At 43.4% G+C, this 12,462-nt stretch overlaps 1 protein-coding gene across 2 annotated transcripts in view; it reads left to right on the forward strand.

The window, feature by feature from the left end:
* Positions 1-8,598, forward strand: part of SVIL (supervillin) — a 209,655-nt gene extending 201,057 nt beyond the window's left edge. For both annotated transcript variants that reach the window (XM_084859163.1, XM_084859164.1), the window contains 4 exons: positions 350-493; positions 4,364-4,485; positions 7,328-7,483; positions 7,601-8,598. In XM_084859163.1, coding sequence (XP_084715289.1) covers positions 350-493; positions 4,364-4,485; positions 7,328-7,483; positions 7,601-7,687 — 509 coding nt within the window. In that variant the 3' untranslated portion in view covers positions 7,688-8,598. The remainder of the gene's footprint in view (positions 1-349; positions 494-4,363; positions 4,486-7,327; positions 7,484-7,600) is intronic.
* Positions 8,599-12,462: the final 3,864 nt, after the last annotated feature.

Genomic DNA, 12,462 nt, shown 5'->3' on the forward strand with positions numbered 1-12,462 from the left:
GCCCCCTTTTCCTTGCCTGAGATGACCAAGGCTGCATGGTCTTGAAGGACCCCATGATGTCATAAAGTTGTCTTTAGCTAACCCGTCCATCCATTCCACCAGCACCAAAGCTCCACTAGCACGGTCCTCCACTGACATTGCTGCCGTAGCGTATTTGTTAGAAAAGTAACCCCCACGCTCTGCACTTCCAGATTTATGATCTCCAAAATGTGTAGTATTCTGCTCTGCACCAGGGTGTTTATGAAGACTACTTGGAGTGAACGAAGAGGATACTTCACCGCCCCCACCAAAAAGGTATACAGTGTGTAGAACAGCGGTGTCATTTGACTCTTTTATTTAACTTGTGCAGCCCTCTTCCTTGTCGACAATCACCACGAAGTGTACCTCTGGCAAGGCTGGTGGCCTGTGGAAAACAAAATAGCAGGATCAGCCCGAATCCGATGGGCTTCAGACAGAAAATGTGCCATGGAGACTGTCCTCCAGTACTGCAAAGGTAATAACAAATAAACATTTGTGACATGGGCTTCTCCAGTGAAGTGCATGCTTCTTGCCATGAGAGGATCCTTTTGCAGCCCAGAGAAAGAGTGGACAGTGGGGTGCAAAAAGGCAGTCCTGTGCAGGAATTTCCCTGCCTTTCATTCCGTGGTGTCTTTCCCTATCCTCACCGTGATGTGGAGCAGGGACAGGGAAACACACAGAGGATTTACTTCAGAACATGGGGTAAGTTTACTATATATTATCCCTAAATATAGGAAAGCATTCTCTTTGGCCCAGCTGAATGTTTTACCCTCTGAACTCTTAGCTGGAAGATATTCCAGAACACTGATAAATGACAAGTGTTGCCCCTGTAACAGTGTTGTAGTGGATTACATGTTTTGTTTAATTGCTGTTACTATCAGGGTCAGAGATGCCCTGATACTTCCTATTACTCAATCTTTTCCAGGTCGGTCTGTAGAATCTCTTATGTGTATCTTACTCGAAGGATCCAACAGATTAATCACCGAGCGAGTTGCTAAATTTGTGAACATTGCTATTTTAACTAGATCCCTTATGGCACTGTGACTTAATTCTATGATGTGGATCAATATATTTTATTGTTATGTACTTTTGTATCTTTTGCTGGTGGTCGGTTGACCATAAATAAAGGATTCACTCATTCATCCTATATATTACGAGGGAGGGGAGAACCAGATATGGGGATGCTGTTTTGGGCAGGAGCGCCACATTTCGTGTAATGTTGAGTTACATCCTTGTAGATAGCCCCAGCTATCACAATAGGCTTCCAGCTAGTATATCCAAGACATTGATTCAGGCTGAAGTGCAGTTTGATGCTAGGATGGCAAAGATGGTTGCTATCATCATCAATTTCTCTATCACTTGAATGATGGTGTTTTAGTCTTGCACACAACGTGTCTTGCACACAATACCTCTTTTTGAGGCTAGTTACCAAGCATTAACAAACTGAGGCTGGATGCCTGTGGCTTACTTAAGGATGAGGAGGGATTTAAAAGCCAGGTCTCCCAAATTATTCAGGGGCACACACTAGGCCTTGTGGTGACCTTCTGCTTTTACTCACTTTCATGGTCTGTTGCTCTAAGACAAAGTTCTCCAACCTTGTCTCTCATCTCCTCTGAGGAGAATTCAGCTGGCTGGTGGGCATTCCCCATACTTCTGAGGCCCACTGAGGTGGGCTCCAGTAAAAGATTATTCCCCTCCAGCCTGTTGCATTTAACAAGTGGATTCTCTGCATGAACCTGGAACCTTGTAATAACAACAGTAGCCCTAACTGTGTTTAGACTAGTTCTAAGAGTCTCCTAAAATTCCTCTGTTTAAATATAGTGACCCATAAAGTAAAAGTGAGAGTGTCCACTAAGATTCTGCTTCTTTAACCTCACGTCAGACACAAAACATAGATTGATTTACTTTAAAAAAAATAGTGTGAGGCAAGACATAATGAGAGAGAGAGTGCCACATTTGTTAAAGAATGCTATCTCTTGGTTTAAATAGGCATTATGGGTGATTGCTTTTTCTGTTAAGGGAATCATCCCACAGTTGGTGTTAACAGCTGTCACTTAGAATTCATCATTTGTTTCAACAGATGCAGATTTAGATAATGCACTGTATTCTTGATGTGTTTTTGTCTTTCTCTTGCTTTTAACAAGTCTTGCCTTAAGTTGTTTTTCCTGCACTGTTCTTGAACCCATGTGTATGTTTTGCATTTGACTGAACTTAGATTCTTGTCTTTAAAAGATTATGCCTGATAGTTGCTTTCTCTTCAAGATTGCTCCTCTAGTTACAGACTTGAATCTGTGTTGTTGATAGGAGGAGCTAATCCAGGCTGAGTGAAAGCTGAGTTTTATCAAAGCCAGCTGCAAGCGTTCTGCGTGACCGTAGCATCACCCAAACAGGGCCTAGGATTGGGCGATGCTGATGAGGGGGTGTAGTCATGCAAATGGGAGCAGGTTTGACTTTCAGTAATTGGGGTCTGTAGGGGCAGGAAGACCACTTGGACCTCACCCCAGTAATGTGACTGTAGGGTCGACGTCTGGGATTGGCATGGTCAGGCACTTGTCAAGACCCACAGCTTCACAGGGGGCTGCTGCCAAGTCCTCCTGGCCTCTTCTGCCACTTCTCTTAACTTGCCCACCTGTTCCTTCCCATTGGCCAAGATGGGGTGTGCAATGAACAGTGGTGGTGGTGAGGAAGAGGAGGGGGGAAAGGAGCAGCAGCAGCCAGCTCTGTCCCTAGCAAGTGAGCAGGCAATGGGGGTGAGGAACAGCAGCAGCTGGCAGCAAGGTGGATGTGGGGCCCACTGAGGGCCCTTCGAAACCTGGAGCCAGCACTGGCTGAGTTTTACCCATTTAGTTCACACTTGCGGGGAAAGCGAAACAATCCTCTTACATGGGAGAAAGGTAAAGTACTGCACTTAGGGGCAGCAATAGCAAATGGTGTGTTTGCAGTGGCCCCCCGCCCTCCCTGGCAGAGATCCAATGGTGCAGAGCCTGTGTGGTGAACACCCTGCAGAACTTCATACCCTAAAGGAGAATAGGAGAGCTGTGGAGAGGGAAAGGCAGCAGCCTCTTCAGGCTTGCCTATTTGCTGAGTTTGGCTTTGTGTCAAATAGTTGGTGGCAAATTCAAGCAACTTCCACAGATGTAGGTGGGACACCAGTGTACTTTAAAATGCACATCAGGAGATTAAACTGAATTGTAGTTACTAGCGGCTGCTTACGCTAATGTAATGTTCGAACATCTGTATTTAAAAAGACATCCTGACAAATGTCAGACTAGTCATTTTGGAACAAAATGAGCGTTTGATGCTTGCCTGATGTTGGAAGATTTTATGAGGGGGAGTCTGTGATGAAACATGGATTTCTCCAGCAATCTGTTTTGCAGTCTATTTAGCTGATGTTAGCACCACTAGTTTCTGCAGGGAGCTTTTCCTACGCTGTGAAGGTCAGGCATCCATATAGAATGCTTAGAAAACATTGTCTGCAACTAAGTGCAGTGGATACAAACCTTTGTCTTGGCGGTAGCTGGAGTAGGACAGTCCAGTCCTTAACATTTTATATATGTATTACATTTATACCCCAGTTTTCTTTCAAGAGCCTCAAGGTGGCATACATAGGATCCCCCAGATGAGCTCTTACCCTGACCTACATAGCTTCCACATAGTTGATGTATCGTATGCCTTCTGTCTGAAGCTGTCTGAAGCAGTTAAAGCTCTCTTTAAGGACTCCACAAGTCAAAGTAGGTAGTACTGGCCTCTGTCAACTAGTGTTCTGCTTTGCTATGTAAAACAACTACTTTTACATATTTCAAATTATTTATATCTTGCTTCTTACCAAAGTAGCCCAATCAATTTACAATTATAAATATATGCTGATATAAAATCAGATGAAACGTGCCAAATAAACATGCAGTAGCAGCACTAAAAGCAGAATAAAAACAAATTTCATTCAAACAGCAGGAATAAAAAGAGGTTCAAGGCCTGTCTAAAAATGGGGAAAGAGAGCTTGTTGGATCTCCCCAGGGAGGGAATTCCACAACTGTGGTGCCACCACTGAGAAGGCCCTGTCCCTGGTGCCCATCAAATGAATATCAGTAAAGATAGATCAGCTTCAGAGGCCCTGCTTTCTGGCCTTAGTGCTCAGACAGATTTGTATAGGCTAAGGTTATCCATCCTCAAGATAACCTGGTCCTAGGCTGTTTAGGGTTATATCTGTTACGAGCATTTTGAGAGAAAGGTTTACAACAAAAAGGTTTGTTTTTTTTCAGTAGTGAGTAATTCACAAAAAGGAGAGGGGGTGAAGGAAGGTTATTCTTAGTTATTTGGAGTATTAATATTTTCTTTTTATGTGTAGGAAAGAATGTGAAGAAACCTCCTAAATCTTACCTAATTCATGCTGGTCTTGAGCCTCTGACGTTCACCAATATGTTTCCTAGCTGGGAACACAGGGAAGATATTGCTGAGATCACTGAAATGGTAAATGAACCTTTCTCATCACCTTCCTCAGTTTTCTATGCACTGTTGGAAATGCAGGTGCATCATGCTGGGAAGCACTAATATCCAGGGCATTAACCTGAATAGGAAACATCTTGGAGGAGGGGTGGTTTAAAACAATAGGCAAGGTTGGATTCTGACTGAGGTTTTCTTACGTATAAAATTTCCAGAGCTCAAGGAAATGTTTTCAATAATGGAGAAATCTAGCTAAAAGATGTGTTCTCTTGACAAAAGGAGCTGATTGGGCACTGGAGTAGCAGCTACTTTTTCAGAAACCTGCTGTCCTGGCTTTGTGATATACCAGAGTTTGCAATAGTTCCAGCTTCCTTTTCAAAATACAGCATATTGCTTTGATTAGAAATGCAAAATTAACATAAAGCTTCAGACGACAATGTGGAAAGTTCTTTTCATAATTAAAGGGTGGAATCCAGTGTTTTCCCTCACCTCCCACCCAAAGACCCCTGTACCTTCTTTAAAAGCTTCTCCAGAGGATCAGGGTGGACCTACCAGCCATGATGGGTTCTGGCTTACAAAGCTGCAGTGAGAAGGGAGTTCCTGAAACTGAGAACTTGCATGAGCGCATGATTCCTTCACCCAATTTCAGCTGACTTCCCCCTCCCATTACAGCCCATATGACACAATCCTGAGTGTTCAGTAGGTCCTGCAACCTTTGAAGAGGCTTTTTGGGAGTGCAGGGGGGAGGAGGGGAAAGGAAAGATCCATTGCCTGAGTGAATCCCACTCAACATCTTTCCCTGGGTGAGTCACTTTTTGGACAGTTATATTATCTGTAAAAACTGGTCAGAGCTCTTTGGATGAATGGTACCTTTGGAATGCCTGTTGTTGTTGGCGCTAATGGGGTCACAGTCTACTTCTTATTGGGCCACTTTCCACTTGACCATATTTTAATGTGTTGTTACTCACCACTAAGCCTTCAGGATGAGATGAGCCAGAAGTCTCAAAGTAAACCAATTTCGGTACTTGGATAAGGCAGGGAGCTAGAATGTGGATTTACTGTGGAAAACTTAAATTTAAAACTTTATTTAAATATTTCTATGGTCACTTTTCCACTTCATAGCAAAACAGTTAATAACGATTTTTAAAATGACCAAAAAACTCTACCCCTCTTAACTTATTCAAGCAAATAGAAAAGGGAAACAGAAGCAGCGGTAAAACAAATAGTATCATACAACACAAACGTTAGCTATCATACTGCAGAAACTAATACAATGGCAGAATGTGGATTTGCCATTAGAATCACAGAATCACAGGGTTGGAAGGGGCCTACAAGACCATCGAGTCCAACCCCCTGCTCCATGCAGGAAGCCTGATTCCCAGGCGGTCTCCCATCCAAGTACTAACCAGGGCTGACTCTGCTTAGCTTTCAAGATCAGGTGAGATCAGGCACATTAGAAGCCTTGGTGAACAAAAGAGTTTTAAGCGGATGCTTTCATGATGCTAGTGTAAGTGGCTCCCCCAGCCATCTGGGCAGGGCACTCCGTGAATAGGGTGTCCCCATTAAAAAGGCCCTCGACACCCACCTTACCTCGTAAGACAGGGGCGCACCAAGAAGAGACTCTGCTGCTGGTTTCAAAAGCTGGGCAGGTTCATATGGGAGAATAAGGTCTCCCCGCAACATTTTGCTGCCTGAGCCAAAGGACAAGATGGTCCCATTCCACGTGCAGAAGCCAACCGGATGGGCAGTTGTATCTTACTTCAGTGCTGGTAACAGGACAGTGTCCTCCACGGGACCTGAGGGCAGCTGGCTAGCTTAGGAAGTGCAGGGCAGGCTGCACGTGGTGAACCCAGCTCTGCCTTCCAGTACTTCGCTTCTGCTTGCTCACCACTCCGTCTGGTGCCCTCTTGAACACATGCTGCAATTTATTTATTTATTTATTTATTTCATTTCTATACCGCCCAATAGCCGAAGCTCTCTGGGCGGTTCACAAAAATTAAAACCAAACAACACACAATAAAACAATTTAAAATATATAGAACATTAAAACCACAATATAACAATACAACCACAATAAAACCTAGCAGCAGTACAGGAGTTTAAAATACAGATTTAAAACAGCAAAGATAAAAATTTAGAAAGCTAAAATGCCTGGGAAAATAAAAAGGTCTTCACCTGGCGCCAAAAGGAGTACAATGTAGGCGCCAGGTGAACCTCACTAGGGAGCTCATTCCAGAGCCGGGGTGCCACAACAGAAAAAGCGGCACCAGCATGCATCAGTGTAAGCAAAGCGGCAATGTGGCGGCACCAGCATGCATCAGTGTAAGCAGAGCAATGTAGGCACGCTCACGATGCCTGCTGGAGTGCATGGCCTGGGCTGGCTACCCCTTTGGCTGTTTACTTTGTCGGGACTTTCTCCCCAGTGGTGTTATCTGTGATGCATTGGGAGAAGGCAGCCAGACAGTACAGGCCAGTTATAAGCCAGCATTGCATCCAAATGTGGCCAGTGAAATGAAGGCTTTGGCAGTGGTGATGCTCACCTTGGAATGATGCTGTGTCAGCCTGTAGCATCATCCCAAGGGGAATCGTGAGGGTGGGGGGAGAGGGTGGCTGCCAGCCGCAAAAGGAGCACTGGAAGCAGTGTCCCTGCCGCACAACAGGCAGTTGTGGCAAAACAAGGTGAGCCGGGGATCGAGGGCAGGTTCATCCCTTCAACTCTCCATAGAGAACTTTTGGCTGAATCCTAGACTCTTAGACTTATGGGCTAGCTGCCACGTTCTGACCAGCTGAAGTACTCAAACCTAGCAAGTTGTTTCATTTAGGCTCCCCCCCCCCCCTAAATGGCCTCTCTTGAATTTCTTCTTTCTAGGATGCTGAAGCTTCTAATCAGATAATTCTCGTAGAGGATGTGCTGGCCAAACTGTGCAAAAAGCTCTACCCGCTAGCCGATCTCTTAGCGAGGCCCCTCCCTGAGGGAGTGGATCCACTAAATCTGGAAATCTACCTTTCAGATGAGGACTTCGAGGTAAACAGGAAGAAATAGCTCACGGCTGTCTCTCTACTTTGCATCACTTTGTCTTTCATACAGTTTTAATGCTTCCTCTTTAATAATCGTTGGCCTATTCCTTCTGTTTTATTTCAGTCTGCGTTACAGATGACAAGGGAAGAATATAATTCACTGCCTTCCTGGAAACAGGTGAACCTCAAAAAGGCAAAAGGGCTTTTCTAAATAGCATGATGGTAGTAATCAAGGGCTAACGCTGGAGTGGGATCTGTCGTCATTTTCAACACCTCTTGGATGAGCAGCAGCAGGATAAACTGGTGCACATCTGTTTTCACGAAGCAAACTAAAGTCTATTATAAAATCATGTAATACTGTAAATGTGTGAGAGAACTCTTTGGCAAACTCTTACTTTGTAGGGAGAGGGCTCGAAGGGTATGTAATGTTTATGAATCATGACTTTCTTTGTACTTTTAGTAGTTTTTCAGACTGCTGCTGTAACCGAACTTTTGGCTACATACACTATTTGCCATTTGGGTTTTGAAGAAGTTCCCTTTGTAAAGTGTTATTTTGTTAAAACTGTGGATTTTCAAAAAGAATTTATATTTATATGAAACACATAGGACAAGGATGTATTTAACAATGCAATGTGTATTATTCACTTTCAAGACTTCCGTCAAGAAAGTTTCAGGAAAGTAGCTGGACAGTGTGGTTGCTTGTTCTGGACTAGTTAAACCACCGATATGTGCACACGTGCGCACGCTCCCTCTCTCTCTCTCTCTCTCTCTCTCTCTAGCATTCTGAATGGTTTCTCTTTTTAATAGGCAATGAATTGGTCTCAGTGCTGCTTCAGGTGCTAAACGGAACAAAGCATTATCACACGGGTTTCTTGGTAAACTCTGCGAATCTAACTTCGATATCCCAAAAATGTATAGTGCCTTGTTTTTTTGTGTACAGTTTATATACAAAAAGATTGGTCTGCTTTTTGACGATGGCTCAGAACGGTCTCCTCTGCTCTACTTTTATAATAGTAGAAAATTAAGAAAAACCATCTCAATTTCTAATAACTTGTTGCAAACATAAACTGATTTTTGTGACAAAGACTTAAAGCAAAGCTTCAGAATAAACTCTTAGCAATGCATGGATGTGTCCTTATTCTAATCAATGCAGTCTGCAATAAATAACTGCTTCCATAAGATCTACTTTCACAAGTAACCTTAGGAAATATTTGCGCTGTGCTGTGACAAAGAAGCAGCAGCTGATTCAGAGAAGTGTATTCCTTGATAAAGATAATATTGGTACACATGATCCAAAGCCTTGTGCACAGCAACTTCTTACCACTCTCTTTTCATGAAAAGAAGTGTTCTGTGGAAGCAATAAAGATACCCTATTATAAACTGAGAGTTCCCAGCTCATTAGAGAATGGTGCCAGCTGCACATGTATATGGAGCAATTTCTGTATTCTCGGGGGCCCTTCTATTGTCTAGACATCTGAACCCCCACACATGTTCAGGTTCTGTGACGCTGTCTAGCACAAAGGGTTTCACAGGTGTGGGGCACATGGGATCAGGTGATTGGTTGTCATTTGTGGGAGAGGTGGAGCTGAGGAGTGGATATCTTCCTTGAAAGTTTCTTTCAAGAGGAAGATTGGCACTGCCTTAGACCCATTGAAATCATTGGGACTGAAGTTAGTCAACTTAAGTCCCACTGATTTCAATGGGTTTGCTCTACTTCAAGTCTCATGGCTTCCTTCCTTTATGAAAATGAAAGCAAAATTTATCACAAAGATTAAACTTTGCTAAGGCAATGGGAGACAGATACAATTGCTCTGGTGTGCAGATTCAGTCCATGGATCACCTGCCTAGATCTTGGCTGGCTCTGGGCAATGTCAAATTTTCCAAGGAATTGCTTATAAATTCTTGAAACCTAACTTTTATGGCACCTAATTCAATTTATTTCAACAAAGGATGCATAGCCATATCTCTGTTACAGTTTGATTTATTTTGGAACTATTCCAACACTCTTGAAAGACCTTCTCTCCCCCCAACCCGCCCCAGTTTTGAACTGTCAGAGATACAGTATACAGTATTATATCTTGCAAATTCAGGAAAGCACTTCAGTAGGATTTAAGAGCTTTACAGAGAGAAAACCTTCAAGCCATTGTTGCTAAGTGACATGATCTCTTCAGATGCTGTTCTTAACCTGACCAAATCAAATGCAATCAAAGCATATTCACTGAATCAAGTGGGATTGGCTGGCCCACAAACCCACCATCTTTAAAAATGTTTTGACATCAAATGCTGTCTAAAGATGTCAATAAATGTCATTGGTCTATAGTTAAAAGGAAACAACTCGAAATTATGAGCTGTTCTTCCATGACATGTATACCTATTAGACTGAGTTTAAATTCTGGACCAAGTATTTTTATCCTGGGTACCTGGATGTGCTATATGAAAACCAGTAATTGTTTGCTATGGGAAGATTGTCTCAGGTTACTGATTAAAAATGTTCCTCAAAATGGGTTAACACCAGCTTGTCTTGTATACAAAGAGTGCCCTTTTGGTACATGCAGTGCACAGCACTACAATTTCAGGAAGTACAGATTTCTGTCAAGATAATGCAGTATGTACTTCCATAGTGACAAGTCCTTGAAAGGCAGCAGTATTGGTTTGTTGCAGCAAAACCAGCAGAGAATCTTGTGGCTTCCTTAAAAACTAACGGACGTATTATGACGTAATTTTCATAGTCCAGATCCCACTTCAACATATGCTTTAAATCAGGCTTCCCCAGCCCAGGAAGGGTTCTCTCCAGATGCTTAGGATTACAATCCCCATCAGCTCCAGCCAGCATAGTCAGTGGTAAGGGATTATGGGAGCTGCAGGCCAAAACAGCACAAGTGATCACTTATGTCAAGTGGGGGTGGGGGTGTAGGTGTACACACACACACTCACTCACTCACTGAGCACAGAGAGAAGTACAGCCAAAGGGTCAAGCAATACAAGTATTAGCAGTAGGTGTGTCACAATATTATCCTGAGCACAAATAAATTCTAATTCCTATCAAATGAATGCAAGATCCCATCAGTGTGGGCACCTACTGGAGAAAGGAATAATGTGAGGCCCAGCCTGCAGTCAGAAGTGGTAGGTATGACCCAGGTTTATCACCTCATCTGCTTTTTTTGAGATCCGGTTTAGCAACAGAGTCATCTACAATCTTAATAAATTAGACCAATCCCTAGTCAGGAAATCTTGCCAGAATACTCCAATAGTTGAGACTGAGTTACAACTAAGCTCATTTGGATTTTGCGTTCATTTGGAATTCTGTATTCATTTGTGTTCTGCATTGCACTGCGAGTGACAGCTCTCTCTTGCATTGCTTGAGTTTTTTTGCCTCTTTGGTTGTTGTGAGAATAATTTTAAAATGAAAATCTCGATAATCAAGGTAAAAACGTGCTTATCCTGCTTTATTATGCCACAATAACTTTACATTTAAAGTACTATAGGACTCCAGTATTCAATTGTCTTGCTTTTTGGTCCAAGGATCACAGCATTGTTAATGATGTTTTAAAAACTATATAAATGTATATTTTAAAGAGGAGAAAAGAGATCTCTCTAAAAATAAGTTTGCAGTTAACTGTTCAGCTCTGCACCTATGGGAATGCCTGTTTTCAGGTGGTTGAAGTGAGAGCACTTGATTCTTCATGCAGACAACTCTACGCCACAGCTGCACCCACTAGCCTGTGTGCCTGATTTTAATTTGATCTTTCCCATCTCTTGCTAGGGGAGAGGGTGATGCGTCCCATGAATTGGGCACCTGCACCACCCAGAGCCAGTATGGTGCCCCTGTTTCTCACATGAAATCATCTCCTTGGTAGATGAGTGGGTGGGGGGCTTCTCCCTGACATGAAGAGAACCACTGCTTGGGTCTTTGATGCCTTCCCTTAAATTCATCAGGTTATCCCAGTTATTTACTTTCTGTATATTTTTATTTCTTACATTTATTTCTTTATTTCTTACTCCTTTCTTTCACTGAACTCAAAGGTACTATACATAGAGCAGGTGTGGGGAACATCTGGCCCTCTAGATGTTAGACTGCAACCCCCATCAGTGCTAGCCAGCAGAGCCAATAGTGATGGATAATGGGAGTTGTAGTCCAACACCACCTGGAAGGCCACATAGCCTCCATCCCTGACATAGAGGGTTTCTAAGCCAGCATTCCCCAGTCTGGTGCCCTCCAGATGTGTTGTAGTGCAACACATCTGCAACACTATGGGTGTTTATAGTTCTCAGGCAGCATTCAATGGCCATCATGCCAACTGGGAATTATGGGAGTTGCACTGAAACCCATCTGGAGAGTTGAAGCCTGCTCTAAACAGTCTCCCATCCAGGTGCTGATCAGGCCCAGACCTGCCAAGCTTCCACAAAGTTGCTGCAGTGCATCATATGCCTGGGAACTGAGTTGCTCGGAGGCCTGCAGTTAGAGATTTGGCTGGTTCATTTCAATTCGCTGTGGACTTCAGCTTTCTGCACCTCCTGCCCAATTCAACTCTTCTCTCTGCCTAGCCTCTCTCCGAATTTGTGCTGTCTTTCTCTTTTTCTTTGGCTTCTCCTCCTGGCCTTGCTCCTGGAGATTCTTTCCCCCCTAGAGCGTTGGCAGATTTGGACTTGTGCTCAGAGACTGCAGATGTGAAAGTAAACCTGTTTCTGGGCTCTGCCACTTCAAACTGCAGATGGGGACCCACATGCTCCTGTATACTCAAAATAAAAAGACACACAGAAAACTAGATGCCGGTGAGAAAGACTTATCATAGCCTTCTCCCCAGTATCTAAATTTTCCTGTGTGTAGGAATCTCTTCCCGCATCATGGGGGAGTGTGTCATCATGACAGGCCTCACTTGCTGTTTGAACTGGTACAGTCCAGGTGATCCATCTCTGCTGTTTCCAAGGATGAAACCTAAGACAGAGTTGGGGAGTTGTTGGTGTTGGCACAATAATGTCAAATGA

This window comes from Heloderma suspectum, chromosome 5 (genome assembly GCF_057233095.1).
Source record: "Heloderma suspectum isolate Gila_16-S chromosome 5, 16-S_ref, whole genome shotgun sequence".
Lineage (NCBI taxonomy): Eukaryota > Metazoa > Chordata > Lepidosauria > Squamata > Helodermatidae > Heloderma > Heloderma suspectum.